Source organism: Rattus norvegicus, chromosome 1 (assembly GCF_021556685.1).
Source record: "Rattus norvegicus strain SHRSP/BbbUtx chromosome 1, alternate assembly SHRSP_T2T, whole genome shotgun sequence".
In the NCBI taxonomy this organism is placed as follows: Eukaryota; Metazoa; Chordata; class Mammalia; order Rodentia; family Muridae; genus Rattus; species Rattus norvegicus.
In genome coordinates, this window is record NC_141534.1 from 176710001 (window position 1) to 176726503 (window position 16503).

Genomic DNA, 16503 nt, shown 5'->3' on the forward strand with positions numbered 1-16503 from the left:
TAAATAACAAGAAATAAGTGAATTAAATAAAATCTTTCTCTTCTCTTTCCTTTCTTTTTTTGGGTGATTGTTATTGTTGTTGAGTCTCTTCATGTAGATGAGGCTACCCTCAAACTTGTGACTCCCGAGTACCGAGGTTACAAGTCCCTACCCCCAAGGTCTTGCTAAGCATCTCTAGCTTCCTTGTGATCCTCCTGCCCTACCTCCTGAGCACCTAGGATTTCCCACACTGAAACACTTTTGATGGTAGTGAGAAGCTTTACTCCAGGCTTGGCTTTTACAGCTGGCCTGGAAATTACACTGAGCTTTATCCACTCTTAGGAATGTAGTAAACAAAATGAAAAGAAAAAATCATTCTAAATAGTAATTATATATGATAATGGAATATTCAGAAATACCCTACACATGACATTGATAGAATTAATAATCAATTCTCTAAACTACACTAAACAAGCTTATGGATTATGTCAATTCTTAGACATTTTTTACATGTGTCTCTGTGTGTGGCATGAGCACATGCATGCATGTCTGTTTGCATGTATGTGTACACATGTGGGTCAGTGCATATGCACATGTGTGAGCACACGTATCTAAAGGCCTGAAGTTGATGCCTGGGGTCTTCCTCTACTGTTCTCTGCCTCACTCACTGAGGCAGGTCTATCAGTTAAAGAGCTCCCTTGTGTGTCAGCATAGCTAGGCTCTGGGATGCTCTGTCTCCACCTTCTGCATGCTGGAGCTGCACGCCCGCCACCCTGCCCACCCAGTGTCTATGTGAGCCCCATGGATCCAAACTCTGGTCCTCACAGGTGCACGGAAGTGCTTTATTCACCAAGCTGTCTTCCTAGCTCCCTTACAGACACCTTTAATGAAGTAATGCTAAAGCAAAAAGGAGACCATCACACAGTTTGCACACTGTAATAACAATCCACGGGCAAACATGTTCTAACGATAGGAGAATCTCTAGAGCGATAGCTAGATTTTTTTTTCTAAAGTTAAAGAAAAGCACCATTGTTTTTTCTTTAGGCAAAAGGATGAAAACATTTGAACAGTACATTACTGATACAGGAGTAAGACAAGAATGTCACGGGCATCATTGTTCCCTTTCATTGGGCGTGCTGGCCTTTTTGTGTATGTTTTTGGAGACGGGGTGTTACTGTTTATCACTGATTGTCCAGGAACTCACTATATAGACCAAGCTGGCATCCAATTTACAGAGATCCACCAGCCACGACATCCAAAGAGTTGGAACCAAAGGCATGAGCCACTATACCTGGCCACCTGCTTGCCTTCAAAAGCATCAGGTGACAGAGGTGAAATGTTCTGCAGGGGCCTGAGGAAAAAACTACCCCAGATGTTTTCCTGAGCATGAACAGTGCAGGCTCCTGTATAAACCCTCGCCAAGGACCATCAGTTGAAACAACTGCATCTACAGTGTGCTAGAACAATTTCTTCACAGAGAGATACACACTGGTTAGAAGATGGACCAGTGTCTCAGTGAGGACCTGCAGTAGCATGAGATCATTTGCCTCTGGCCATTTCCACCGCACCAGTTGAGGACAGAAACTCAATGAGCAGCTACTGCAGCGCCAGAACTTACCCCAATGTCGTCATCACTCTGCAACAGCTGGGAGTGTCCAAAGAGGCGTCTCTTCAGGATGGGCTCAACTAAGGTAAGGTATACCATGTACAGAAGCAGAAGGCCCAAAATAGAGAGATAAATTATAATGGTAACCTAAAGGAAAAAGAAAAGAAGTCACACCTCAGTTCAAGCCAAGATAGCAAAGTTTGTTCAGTAACGGTAACATCTTGGGAAGACAGGCACAGGGTTGTGTACAGCCAGAGTCTAGCAGAAGAGGCAACTTCAATCTACCAAGACAGGAAAAGAGGGGGCAAAGCGTTGCCTCTGAATCTGTTTGTGGGTCCCGATCAAACCCATTAGCCACTGTGGCCTGCACAGTTGTTTTCTTTCTTTAACTGAACACATCGCTGTCAAAACAACCTACAGGAATCCTAGCAGAACTGTGATCCAGGTGAGTTTCAACAGAACCTCCCTTCAGATTTATGTATGTCAGCAAAAACAGTTGTTAGGACAGTGATTTTGGGGGTTAAGTCATGTGCTGCCACACGGCATTCCCCTCAGTTGGCTATAATAAAACAGAACACATGTTGGCAAAGGCATGGAAAGGTGGAACTCTTGCACACTGCCACCACTTTGGAAAACTGTCTAGTCATCTCTTAAACAAACAAACTTACCACTCTGAGGAATTTTCCCAAGAGAAAGACAAACATATCCATACAAAACCACTCAGGACAGTACTATGGAAATAATCCAAATATTCATGAACCGAGAAGCAGTCACACAATGGAATCCTCATTAGAAATAACATGAAATGAAGTCCTAGTGCACACTACAACTTAGACAAACTAATAAATCACAAAGGACCACATATAACTCTACTTACATGAAATATTAAAATGAGTACAGGCAGAAAGTTAAAAATAGTGACTATTTGGGACCAGAGACAGAAATGTTTAAAAACTGAAATCTAAGAAGTTGTTCTAATTTACTAAAAAGCAAGCGAATTTTAAGTATATAAATTATATGTTTAAGTTTGTTAAAAAGTCTAGGAGCTGGGGCTGTATTTCAGTGGTCAAACATTGTCTTGTTACGTGTAAGACCTTGGGCTCCAAAGAAAAGGAAAGAGGGGGGCCAGGGAGATGGCTCAGCAGTTAGGAATACTGACTGCTTCAGTTCCCAGGACCACATGGAGACTTCTAACTGTCTACAACTCCATTTCTTGAGGTCTGATGCCCTCTTCTGACCTCCATGAGCATCAGGCCCTTAACTGGTACACAGACATATATACAGGCAAAACATTCATACACATAAAATAACAAAATAATAATTTAGGGGACTTGAGAGATGACTCAGAAGTTTATAGTACTTGTTCTTTACTGAGGACCCAGGTTCAAGTCCTGGCATCCAAATGGTGGCTGACAACTATCTATCACTCCAATTCCAGAGGATCTGATGCCCTCTTCTGACCTCTGCAGAGATCAGGCATGTACATGGTACACACACACACACACACACACACACACACACACACACAAAACACTCACATGCATAAAATAAAACCAATAAATCTTTGAAGCCTTTTTCTTTTTTCTTTTGTTTTGTTTTTTGTTTTTTTGTTTTTTGTTTTTTGGGTTTTTTTTGTTTGTTTGTTTGTTTTTTGAGATAGGGTCTCTCAACATAGCACTGTCTCCGTCCTAAAAATTATTATGAATACCAGGCTGGCATCAAACTCAGAGATCTGCCTGCCTCTGCCTCCTGAGTTATGAGGCCTGCTTTTGAGGACTAGAATGGAAAGCAAGAACTTAAAACAAACAAAACCTAAGAACCCCTCACCATCATAATAGAGTAACTGAGCTCATTAGAGACCTAATGGCAATGAGCTGTCTATACCCCTCTCCCTTCAGGGGCTGAAGACCTGAAGTTACATTTTTACATTAGTGACTAGATACATTATTCAGTCAAAGGGCGGGGAGGGTAGGAGGAAAGAGGGCCTGATAATGTTGTCTCACTGGCTTTCTGCATGTATGATAAACTATGACATATTTCAGAATATGCTAACTAAACATAGCACATAATTTCTGAGCCATTTCACTTGTCTGTTTAATGTAGCCTAATGAAGCCAGAAAGCAAGAGCAGGGCCATTATTATGTTCAAAGAAGTTCAAATGTTTGTCTGTTCTGGAGAGCCTGTGTGACAGTGTGTGCGTGTGCATGCATGTGCACATGCTCATGTTTCACCTTGATTGTGACAGAACTTCTTTCTTCATATTTGCATTCACACCGTAGACAGTACGCTTCTACGTCAGGCCCCCGCACAGGCATTGGCTCCACAACATGAAGGCAATCACTGAAAAATAAAGGTAAATTCTGAGAAAACCTGGCTTGGTATTCTCCTGTCTCTGATCAAAACTGGTCCTGAAACAAGAATGAGCTTACCCAAAGAAATAAGGACCAAATAATCAATAAGTCAAAGTGAAATCATTACCTTTTTCAGTATTGACATTTTGGTAAGGTTTAAAAAGCCAGACTGGAGAGACGGCTCAGCAGTTAAGAGCACTGCCTGCCTGCTCTTCCAGAGGACCTGAGTTCAATTCCCAGCAAGCACATGGTGGCTCACGACCATCTGTAATGAGATTCAATGGCCTCTTCCAGTGTGTCTGAGAAGAGCAACAGTGTACTCATATATAAAAAGAAATAAGCCTTTTATGAGAAGTCAAAAGGCAATGGCTATCTAAGTCCAAGTTGCTATTACTAGCAGTTTCAGGTACCCTAGAAAATCCCAAACTGTATAAAAAATTATTTGCCAAAACCAGTCATATTTAGACTCGCTCAGTTACCAAGCAAAACTCCTTTAAAGTTATGCAAGGCATTATTGAAATATTTTCTCTTGTGTACTAACCACATCTTAGTTTTCATTTGTGTGTGACAAAGAGTGTGGTGCACATGCATGTGTGTACCTGCACGCACATGCAGAGACCTGAGCAAAATGCCAAATATCCTTCTTTCCCTTGTTCTCTTGAGACAAGGTCTCTACCTGAAACTGGACTAGGCTGGCAGCCAGCAAGCCCCAGTGGGCCTCCTTCCTCTGCTCCCACACCTGGCTTTTTATGGCAGAGAGTCCAACTCAGGTCCTCATATAGAGCAGCATTCTTAGCCACTGAGCCATCTCTCCTGTCCCCATAAACACTATCATTCATTATTCTGTGTTTATGCAACAATGTTTCTCTGTGTATCTCTGGCCATCTTGGAACTCATTTTGTAGACCAGGCTGGCCTTGAACTCAGAGATCTGCCCGCCTCTGCCTCCTGAGTGCTGAGATTGAAGGTGTTTACCACCAATGCCTGTCCAGCTCTTGTTCAAATTAAATTACTTGTTATGGATAACTGAACTTTTTATCATTTATACCATTTTGAGTTTTATTTGTTCCTGATGCTATAGTTCAGAGGCAACAGAACATGGAAAGGTGGATTTTGATGGGTCAAAGAAGGGATCATCTCAGAACATGAGCACCCCAGGCAGACTGGCTAGGATCAGAGGATGTGCTAAAGCATTCTGGAGGCAGCCAGAGACGGCTAGGGAAGACAGACCAACCTGGAAGTCAGGCTGGGAAACTGCTCAGTGCGTTAAGTGTTTGATAAGCATGAGCACACATCACATATGCAATCGCAAAATGGAAAGTAATCACTCATTTTTCAGAAATGACAGATTTTGAAAGAGTATTTTTGATAGCATTGCTTTTTTTAAAAATAAATACTGCCCCGTGTGCACACACACACACCCCTGTTTTTTGAGATAGGGCTTCTCTGTGTGACATCCTTGGCGGTCATGGACCTTGCTTTGTACACCAGGCTGGCCTCAAACTCACAGAGATTCCCTTGCCTCTGCCTCCCTAGGGCTGGGATTAAAGGCATGCATCACTACACCTAGCCATATCTCTTATTTGTGAATACTTCATTTTTCATTTAAAAATGCTTTAGTTTTTAGTTTATATGTATATATATATGTGTGTGCCTGCATGTGTTTATGTGTGCCATATGTGTGCAGATGCCCTTGGAGGTCAAAGGGCATCAGAGCTCCTGAAACTGGAATTACAGGTGGTTGTGCTGCCTGACAGCAGAGCTGGGAACCAAGGCCAGATCCTCTGTGGATCACCAGACTCTTAACTGCCCCTCCTGCCTGCCCTGGACTTGCTCTGTAGACCAGGCTGTCCTGGAACTCAGACCCACCTGTCTGTGCCTCCCAAGTGCTGAGATTAAAAGCTTGTGCCAGCATGACTGCCGCAGGAGTGTCATTACTTCTCGCTGAGGCTTTAGGGGTCCACTTTTCAGCATTTCATGATTTACCCTTCGGTTAAATGTGATAAGTTGGGGTTGGGGATTTAGCTCAGTGGTAGAGCGCTTGCCTAGGAAGCGTAAGGCCCTGGGTTCGGTCCCCAGCTCCGAAAAAAAGAACCAAAAAAAAAAAAATGTGATAAGTTATTCATCTGCTACACTGGAGCAATTAAAATAATGTTAATTGGAAACCAGGTGTGGTGGCAAACACCAAAACCACCAGGACAACCAGGGCCGCACAGAGAAACCCTGCTCAGAAAAAACAGAAGTTGGACATGGTGTCATGGACATGTAATCACAGCACTTGGAAGGCTGAAGCAGGATGATTCGGAATTCCAGGCAAGCCTGGACTACACAGAGAGACGGAGTCCCTGTTTCTAAACAGAATGGGAGGGAGGGAGGGAGACAAAAGGAGAGGAAAGAGGAAGGGAGAAGTAAAGGCTGTATAGGGTTGGTACAGGAGGCAGGGGGTTGACTAACCCATATTAAACAACACGTTGCTCAACCAATCTTAGCAACTAGGAAACACCTCCCTCTAGTGCTCAAAGAAAGACCCAGCATTGACCCAAATCCCAAAGACAAACCAGAGTACTGTTCTAACTTTCCTAGTTTTTAATCAGCTGTTCCAAGTCAACGAAGAACTAAAGCTAACAACTGGACAAACAAGAGGCTGAGAGAATAGAAAGTTGAACGTATTTTGGGACTTGCAATACCCAGGTCTTTAGGCAGTCATAGTATCCTCCCGGTCCACCATAATCTGCCTGTCTGCTGAAACAAGTTAAAAATTCTGTCAATTGGGAACATATATCACAAAAGACTTAAAAGCAAGGGAAAGCAGGAAAGGTGGAAGAAAATTTCCAGTAAGTCTTGTTTTCAACTATTTATTTTCAAAGTTTCTAGTTTTAATCTATAACCAGGATGGCCCTATGTCAGCACAGAATAACAAACAAAAGTCAATGCTAAACACTTAAAAAGTGAGTTCTGCTGCCACTCCACTAATACACATCACATTCTGTTACCAATAAGAAACAAACTGATTATACATGTTCAATAGCTTTGGGAAGCTATAGAAACAACTTAAAGATGTATTTGAGGGCGGTAATACTATTTATCTAGCGTTTTCAAGGCCCTGGATCTGATCTCCAGCATGAAAACAAATTGAACTTGCATGAATTATATAAAGTAACCTGCTGGTACAAAACCCACTAAAAATATACATCAATTGCTTTGTGATATAAAAATACCTTAAAATGACACACAGATGTTCACAAGATCACAAGAACACTCCAAACAGACTGAACCTAAATATATTGTAGGGAGATTGAAGAATAGCACAGAGAAAGTACGTGTGCTCAAAGTCAATTTGGACACTTATGACGGAACAAGCTTACTCTTGCTTTCCAGTCGCTGCTGACTACAGAGCTGTGAAATCACACACCAAAGTACTTTTCACTTGGAGCTATTCCCATCAACTTTCCACTGTGGCTATGACATCACGGTCCCACTGGGAGGAAGACATCCATCCTGCTGGATAACCTGCTGCTTCCTGTTTCAAGGCACACTCAGGAAAAATTGCATTCCTAGTCCACTGGGATAAACTGAGAAGAAGGCTTCTCCTGATCAACTAGTCAGTCGGGATCCCAGTCGTCTCGGGCCTGCCTGATTGCCTAAGGGCTGAAAAGATCACAGTCTCAGCCTCATCTGGCCTACCTGACACACCCGAAAGCAGGAACCCTGACACACAGACTATTCTCTGAAACTTAAATATAGCCTTCAATACTTGGCACTGTGTGGTCAGAACTTACAAACGGTGGCCTGGGGAGCAGAGGCAAGAGGAGCAGGAGCTTGAAGCCAGCCCGGTATACAAAACAAGTGCCAGCTGGTCTGGGCTACAGAGTAAGATCTTGTCTCCAAACAAAACCAAAACAAATCCCAAACCAAAGTAACCCCCTACTCCCATACACTGTATGAGCTGTAAAAATTATACACCAGGAGCTGGAGAGATGGCTTGGTAGTTAAGCGTGCTTGCTACTGTTCCAGAGGACAGGAGTTCAGCTCCCAGCACCGGCACTGGTCACCTTAACAAATACCTGTAACTCTGACTCTAGAAAATTCAATTTCCTCTTCTGGCTTCCACAGATCCCCATCGTGCACATGACCACACACACATTTTTTAAGCACTTAAAAAATTAGACATCAGCTAAAGAAGGCTCAACTTGCCTTTCACTGAAAGGAGAGATAATGATCCCTGACCAAGGTTTAAGAGTGCACACGAGAGTAGCTATTGGCAGTTTCGGTACAATAAGCTCAATCCCATGGGATATGAAACCTCCCCAGCCCAGAGCCTTCTGTTTAGGCTACAGTATTTCTTTAGGCTTGTATCATACACTCAGGACCCCAGACTAAAATCTGACACTTTTGCTTAAGAACAAACTGAGACATCACATGAACAGTCCGAGTTAACAGCAGGAACCACAGAATATATGTGACAGGTGACTTCTTGGTCCAAGATACTTACCAATCTTTCTGAGATATATTCTTATTATAAATATGCCCAGGATTCTCTTTATAGGGAGGGCAGATACATTTACATCTCACGTCTTCAAAATTCTGTAATAAAAGTGAAAACAGTATAACTTGTTTATAGTTTATCATCAAAATTAAAAAAAAGACTCCACACATACATTTTGCTAAGTAACCCTGTCAGATATTATAAAACCATTATAAAGATTTAGGTTAGAGAGATACAAGTTCCTAAAATCCACAAGACCCTATTGTGCCTTATTAAACTCATTTTTGAGTCACATGACAACCATGTCATTACTATCTACCTGCCACTGGGAAAACATATCATGACAGACAACAGGGCCTACAGAGAGATACGCTGATACAAAGGGATTGAGGAGAATCGAAGTAAAGATTATTTATAAGCAAGTCACAGTCCTAGGCAGGGGGTGGGTGTAGTTCAGCGCTGACGTATATGCTTATCGTGCATAAGGTTGATTTGATCTGTAACACAACAATGGGGTGAGAAAAGTCAGAATTTGTCTAATTTTTTTTCTAACTTTTTCCTTTTGGGAGAAAGGCACTGGGCATGGATAAAAGGGGCTGACCCAGCCATAAACAGGATGAAGATTCGGGGCACTCAGCCAGTGCTAGGAGGAAAGTCAAAGGGGAAAGCAGTTTGAATCTTCCCGATGTCCCCCAGGGAACTTGGCTTCTAGTCCAGGGCTGACAGACTCCTAGCAATACAAGATTCAGGAAGCAGAGCAAGCAGGCATTAATGCTGCATAAATCCAAGAGATGCTTTCTCAGCAAAGGGGTTTTTATTTGAGAAGGCGGTGGCTCATTAGTCCCCACTGAGACATATCCACTGCTCCTAGATACAATGAAAGGTCTGGCAGAGCTGTTGACAGCTCCTAAATGCATCAGTAACCACTATGACAGAGCCTGTGTTCAATGAGGAGGACTCAGAGAAGCAAGAGACAGGGCTCCTGTTTCCTGGGACAAATCCTATCAGGGGAGCTGGACAAATACATGTATCATGTATACCATAAAAATGGTAATGTCTGACATCATACAAAGGGTACCAACAGTATTTCAAAAGTTGGGAAACTTTTTTCTCTCCCTATTTCTGATGACAGCAGAAAAACTGAAGAAAAAAAAAAAAACAACAACATGAAAACAGCTGCCTATCTGTGACCTATCTTCCCCAGCCCTTTATAGCATTTAAAAATACTGTAAACTCTTCTTTTAAAAATGCAGTGTCACTGTTTCCCATTACAACACGGAGTCTTTCTATTTTGCCCAAAAATGAGTTAGCCCACTGGGAAGAAAGCACATATTTTCATGGTCCAGGGCAGCTCTGGGGCACCAGAAGGGACCAGAATGGTTAAGAAACAGAATGGGGGAAAGTGTGTGTGTATGTGTGTTTCTGGAAGGGATCTGGGTAAGAATATCAAGCTAGTGGGGTGGCCCTATAGATCCTCCTGGTAACAGGTTGTTGCCTCAAGAGTCGAGCCCCCACCATGGCAAGGGAATCGGCTCATAAATGAGTTGAGGGGAGCTAGTCCCTAGTAGGGAAGACTTTGGGAAGATGAGGGTTTCCCATCGTTTGGATTGAGGGCTGAAAGCTGGTGAAGTGTGGGGGTGGGCTGCCGGAGTTTAAAGGTGGAAAGTTCAAAGCTCCCAGGGCTGGAAAGTTCCGGGTGTGCGCTGTCAGGGCCGGGAAGGGAAATGTCAAGAGGCAGAAGGTTGCAGACCCGGCTCTGGCACTATCGGGACTGAGGGTTCGGATGCTCTGGGGAAGGCAGACGCAGGCTGTGAAGCCGGAGGATCTGGCTTTGGGATTGGGAGACCCGAGAGTGGGGAGCAAGTGGTCAGCCCCAGTTTCAGCCAGGCCAAAGGCAGGGGCGGAGCTCCTGTCAGGAGCCGGGCGGGGCGGGACTCACCTTGGCAGCGCCTGTCAGCGGCGCGAGAAGCAGCACGTACAGCGCTAGGCAGGACATGCTGAGCCCCGAGCCCAGCCGCAGCAGGCTTCCGCACCATAGGCTCGCCATCGCGGGAGCCAGCCGCCCCAGCGAGCCCCGAGCCCAGCGCCCGGCTCGGGATCCGGCTCGGGATCCGACTCGGGATCCTCCGCCCGCACTTCCGCCTGGGCCTGCGCGTCACCGTCCGCGCCGGGTCAGCTGCGAGAAAGCCTCCGCCCCGGAAACGGTTCCGGGTGCACTAGGCCCGCCACGGCCGCGGCCCCCGGCTGCACTGAAGTCTGGGGGTCTTCCGCGGCGAGAGCTGGCAAATCCTGCATCCCCAGGGAGCAGGCCATGCGGACCTAGTGCGGCAGGCCGGATGAGCCTCATCCCCGGGAACTGCGGAAGCCAAGAGGGTGCTACGCATGGAGACCTGGCCAGGAGAGACCGAGCGTCCGTAGATCGGAAGCCTACCGGGCGGTGGAGGCTCGAGGCTCGGCTCCTGTGCTTCGGTACGAACCTGCGGTGCGTGCGCCTTCAGGACTCAGTCCCCTGCCCGGATCCCAACAGTAGCTGTGAGCTGTCCACGCGGGTGTGGCTACTAGGGGCTGACAGCCTTGGTACAGTCTAGGGGCTGGGAAGTGGGCCACGGCGGTGGAGCTGGGCTGGCTCAAGTCAGGCTTCGCAAGCTGTGGACCGCCCCTGGAGCATCCCCCGCCCAAGACTACTGGAGGTGGAGAATCCAGGCGCCAAACTCTTGTGAAGCAATGCCTATTTAAAATAGTTGACCTCTTAGCCAGTTCAGGGAGTGCCGACCCTACTCCTCGGGGTGTCTTTTCTGTAGATACTTTAGGTGCACCCTGGAGAGAACATAGTGCTTCTCATTAAAATAATTTTTTTCACTTAGTAGAGACTCTGGGGGTAGAGAAAGGGATGCAGCGTGCTCATCACAGCCCTTAGGGATTTGCTGAATGTCATCAGGGAAAATCACTTGCTTTCAATAAGAGGGGATTGAATTTTATGATTTTCAAAATCTACTCTTATAAGACCCCCCCCACCCCCCTTAAGTGGTCCCTTCCTAGATGGTGGAAATGTCTTAATTTACAGATAGAAGTTTCTCAGTGTTTTTCTATGTGACTCTTGTTGATTGCTAGACTAGAACCTAACACAAGTTGCTATTGCATTAAATGTATTTAGCCCTTTTTAGTCCTTAATAGTAGCTAGCCCAGAGGACTAGATGCTTTCTCACCAGTTTTTGCGAAGATGCTATTGCACTGGGGATAATTCAAATCCTTCTAAGTGGTGTCCTGCTAGTCTCAGGACTGCCGGGCTAACGTTTGTTGGTGAGGCATTGTGGATCTGATTGCCAAAAGCTGAGTTAGTAGCCAGTTTGGGTCAGTTTAGAGCTGTCTGTCTAACATCTGAAAGGACTGAGTACTCCTCAGATAAAGCAGAGGACCCTCCTTCAGAATTCTCTCAGAGCTACAGCTGCTGTCAGATACTTCTGATCCCAGAGGCAGGCAGACCTCTGAGACCTGGTCTAGAAAGTGAGTTCCAGGACAGGCTACACAGAGAAACTCTGTCTTGAAAAAAGGTGGGGGGAGGGGAGGAGGAGGGTGGGGAGGAGGAGGGGTTTGGGATTTAGCTCAGTGGTAGAGCGCTTGCCTAGCAAGCACAAGGCCCTGGGTTTGGTCCTCAGCTCTGGAAAAAAAAAGACAAAATAACAGCAGCAGGAGGAGGAGGAGGAGAAGAAGAAGCAATGAAAGAAAAAGAATTCTTTTCAGAGGTTTGATGGGGTGCAGGATTAGAGGACTGCAGCCATGCCTCAGGCTGGTGGGTTATTTTCTTCTCTTCGTCCAAACTTGAGCTGTCTCAAACTAGAGAGCTCAAGAGATCCCCTCCCTCAGGCTCTCTAATAACTGACTATAGGCCTGGGCCACCTCATCAGTTTAATGGAGACCATGTAACACTCAGTATGGGCAGCTCTTTAGGGCTACATGTGGCAAGTGACCACTTGGTTGTCAGTAATCCAGACTGAGCATTATACACTGTATTTCAAAGTCAACACAGGAAAAGCAGAAATCATTTTAAAATACTGATTGAAGTTGGGTTGAAGAGATGACTCAGCATTTGTGAGCACTTCCTGCTCTTGCAGAAGATTGAGGTTTGGTTCCCACCACCCACACGGCAGCTTACAGTCTTCTGTAACCAGTTCCAGAGGATTGGTTCCACTCTTCTGTTTCCCAGTGGTGCTGCACACATATGGTACACATGTGTACATTTTGGCGAAAACTCATACACATAAAATTAAAATTTGAAATGGTGGTTAGAGTTTAAATATTTTTAATATATTGGATTGTGTCTCCACGTGTGTCCCTTATCTAGCTTGTGTGCCTGGGACCCCCTGAGCACAAACCCTAGTCCTCCCACACAGCCCCATTTCTACTGACAAGATGAAACAATCTTGAACCAGGAAAAACTTGCCAAACTGCAGGCCCACGTTTGCATTGTTGGGAAAGGTACCTCCCACAGAAAAAGTGGTTCACAGAGCAGCCAGAGCAGATGGTAAAACTACAGTTCTCCTTAGAGAGGTTAGTAAACAGCGACTCTGCTACTGAAGAGGTGAACATGATTACAAACCAAGGAATTGATCCATTTTAACAACCCTGAAGTTCAGGCGTCGCTGGCAGCAAACCTTCACCATTAACAGGTCACAGGAGACAAAGCAGCTGACAGAAATGCTTCCCGGCATCCTAAACCAGTTTGGTGCAGACAGTCTGACTAGTTTAAGGAGGCTGGCTGCAGCTGCCCAAACAATCTGGATGGAAAAGCACCGTTCACTACTGAAGAGATGAAGTTCCAGGTCTGGTGGGGAATTTTGATGAAGCGTCTAAGAGCGAGGCAAACTGAATGGAGGTGGCTTCTGAAGACGATGACCCTTGCGGAAGTCACAGAACCTGCTATTTTATACCATGGCTGCTTTCAAAATTGTTTTGTTTGTGGATCTGATAAAATCTAGATCTCTAGCCGGGGGTGATGACACAGCTTTAAAATAGCAATTGGGAGTGAGAGGCAGGTGGATCTCTGTGAATTTGGGCCAGCCTTGTCTACAAAGTGAGTTCCAGGATAGCCAGGGCTGTTACACAGAGAAACCCTGTCTCCACAAAACAAAAATCTAGAAGTGTTATATGTTTAATGCCCAGCCCCCGGACACCGGAGCTCTTTTCAGTTTTTCTTTTTTTGTTTGTTTTGTTTGTTTTGTTTTGTTTGCGTTTTGCCTATACACAGTTCATTCCTTGTGACAGAATAAGCTGGAGAGGCCTGGGAGTAAAGTTTGAAATGTGTTAATAAAATTCTCTGCATAGTAAAAAATACCTTTCCAATGTGGCTATTAGAAAGTTTTTTGCTCTAGAATACACAACGAGGCAGCCATTAGTGACGCGTAACTGACCTTAGACTGGGGATCCAGGTTAAGATAAAGGAGCAGTGATGGGGTGAAGAGCACTGGGTGTGGTGGTTTGAAGAGAAATGGCCCTCCATAGACTCCTGTTTGAAAGTTTGGCCCATAGGGAGTGGCACTATGAGGAGGTGTGCCCTTCTTGGATTAGTGTGCCCTTGGAGGAAGTGTCTCTGAGAGAGGGCTTTGAGATCTCATATGCTCAAGCTACATACAGTGTGGCTTACAGTCTCCTACTGCCTTTTGGGTCGGGTCCTTCTCCAGCATCATGTCTGCCTGCACACTCCCATGCTTCCTGCCACGATGATAACTGACTGAACCACAGAACCTATAAGCCAGCCCCAATTAAATGTTGTCCTTATAAGAGTTGCTGTGGTCCTGGTGTCTCTTCACATCAATAAAACCCAAACTTAGATATTGGGACAGGTAGAGCTGAGGGCTTGAGAGAAGTGTATCTGCCAAAAATGAATATAATTTCAGCTGACTTTAATTAAAGCTTTACTTCTCTTTCTCTGCCCAACTTATACATGTATGAGTCTTTCTTGTAGATCAGGGATGTTTAATGCCAGAAAGCCTTCCTTTACAAGTGTTCATGTCTGTGGCTTTGCAGATCTCTTTTCTAACTTTATTATGGTAAATGTTCCCGTTCCCTTCCAATATCTTGTGGGCATCTTGAGCAGAGAACCTTTGTTTTAATATCTTTGGACCTGGTGACTGATATCCAAACACTAATGTGGGGAACAGGGAAAAAGAAAAGGGGAGGGAAATAAATTCATTTAGTTGTCTCAGGAATAGCAGGTACTTAGTCTGCTTCATTTCTTTCTAACCCTGAGAGATGAGGTTGAGAGCCCAAAGTGCGAAGGGCAGATGTGAGGAACTGAGGTAGGTGAGGAAAGACTCTGACCAGGATCGCTTTGGAGCCATTTTGTTTATACTCTGGCATTCACCCGACCATCCACCTCCTCCTGCCCTTCTGGCTTCCCTATGAGTAGGCTTTCCTATTTTGTACTTCTTTCGCCATGTTAGGAATTGAGCCCAGAGCTCACATGTGCTAAGCAACCTTTTTCCCTCTAAGTTACATCCTCAGCCCCTACTCCATTCCTCTTGATCAAGGGTACTCTATCAACAGATCTGAGCTCTCATTTCTTGGTAAAGCCTGAAAAATTCCCTTGTGGGCAACAGTTAGGAAGGCAAGAGGCACCATCTCCAAATGTAAAGAAGGCAGAATTAGAACTTTATCATGTGTACCTATCAGTTTGCCCTTCTTATTTAGTCTCTTTAAGATGAGGTTTTCTGTACTCTGTGAAACGGCATAGCATGCCTTACCATACATGCTATCACCAACTAGTGCCCACCATAGGACCTAGGCCTCGTGGCGCTAGAATATCATTCCTGTTCTGAGAGCTGTTGGTGCCATTACAGCTGCTAAATTCTTGGGTTCCTAAAATAACAAAACAGTTGCAAGTGTTTGGTGCAAGGGCAGCCGATGCTGTCCCCATCCCCAGCCATTGTTATCTTGAAATCAGCAGCTGTGACAACCTGCTCCAGATCTTCCCAAGAGGATCTCACCTTAGAGTTTACCCAGACTCCTGTCCCCTCCCTGCTGCCAGTGGCACAAACCCTGTCCCAGATGATGTAGTTTTGGGGGCACAGTGCTAGTAATAGGTGTTTCTGAGAGCTTCCCAGGAAAAGTTGCACATTAAATTTTAATCATGTAGTAATATGAAATTTATAATGAAAAGTAGCAGAGCCCATATGTATAGTGCAGTTTTTGTTCTGGAATAATTTACTGCATCGTCCTCATTTCTCCTCTTTTTGTTTCTGGTGATCAAATAGAGGGTTTTGCCCATGCTGGTCACTCCACCACTGAGTTACATCCCCCAGCACTGGTCTCCCCATTCTGTGTGTGTGTGTGTGTGTGTGTGTGTGTGTGTGTGTGCGTGTGTATGCACAGGTGCACATGTATGTGCAGGTTCCAATAAAAGCCCAAAGAGAGCATGTGTCTGGATCTGCAGTTGTAAATGATTGTAAGATGACTGGTGTGGGTGCTGGGAGCCAGACTGTGAGAGCTCTTAACTGCTGAATCATCTCTCCAGCCTCCCTCCTGACCCTTTTCTGAGACAGTCTTCCCATGTTGCCTAGGCTGGCTTTGAATTCACAGTCCTCTGCCTTAGTCTCCTAAACCCTGGAATTGGCACCACCACATCTGGCTTTCTTGGCTTTCTAGTCCTGATATTCTAGATTTTTATGACATTAAAAGGTCTCTGAGGAAACAGGTACTTGTTTTTCTCTTTTCTTTTTATTTGTTTGTTTACTTGGTTGGTTGGTTGGTTTTGTCTTTCCAGAGAGACTTTCTTTGGCTCTCCTGTAGCCACTCTATGGACCAGGCTGGCCTGGAATTCAGAGATCTGACTGTCACTGCCTCTGCTTCCTGAGTGCTGGGATTAAAGGTGTGCACCACCTCCCAGCAACAGGTAAGATTAAAAACAATTGTATAGATTTTCTGGAGGTGGTTATGAATATTGATTCTGTTATTCATTGTTAAAGAGCCTGGCCTGGCAAACATTTGACATTTTTCATAATTAGAATAACTTAAGAAGCATAAGAAGATGTCTGAGATGGAACGGCAGTACCTCCTGAGAAACAAGTGAGAGCCACTCAGGAGTGG

General features: G+C 44.9%; 1 protein-coding gene across 2 annotated transcripts in view; it reads right to left on the minus strand.

Annotated features, from left to right (window-relative positions):
• The window catches only part of Tmem9b (TMEM9 domain family, member B), a 19281-nt gene extending 8104 nt beyond the window's left edge, over window positions 1-11177 (minus strand). The window contains 4 exon segments of one of the 2 annotated variants that reach the window (NM_001106289.2): window positions 1598-1732; window positions 3817-3925; window positions 8428-8519; window positions 10899-11177. In NM_001106289.2, the coding sequence (NP_001099759.1) occupies window positions 1598-1732; window positions 3817-3900 (219 nt within the window). In that variant the 5' untranslated portion in view covers window positions 3901-3925; window positions 8428-8519; window positions 10899-11177. 2 annotated transcript variants of the gene reach the window in all.
• Window positions 11178-16503: the final 5326 nt, after the last annotated feature.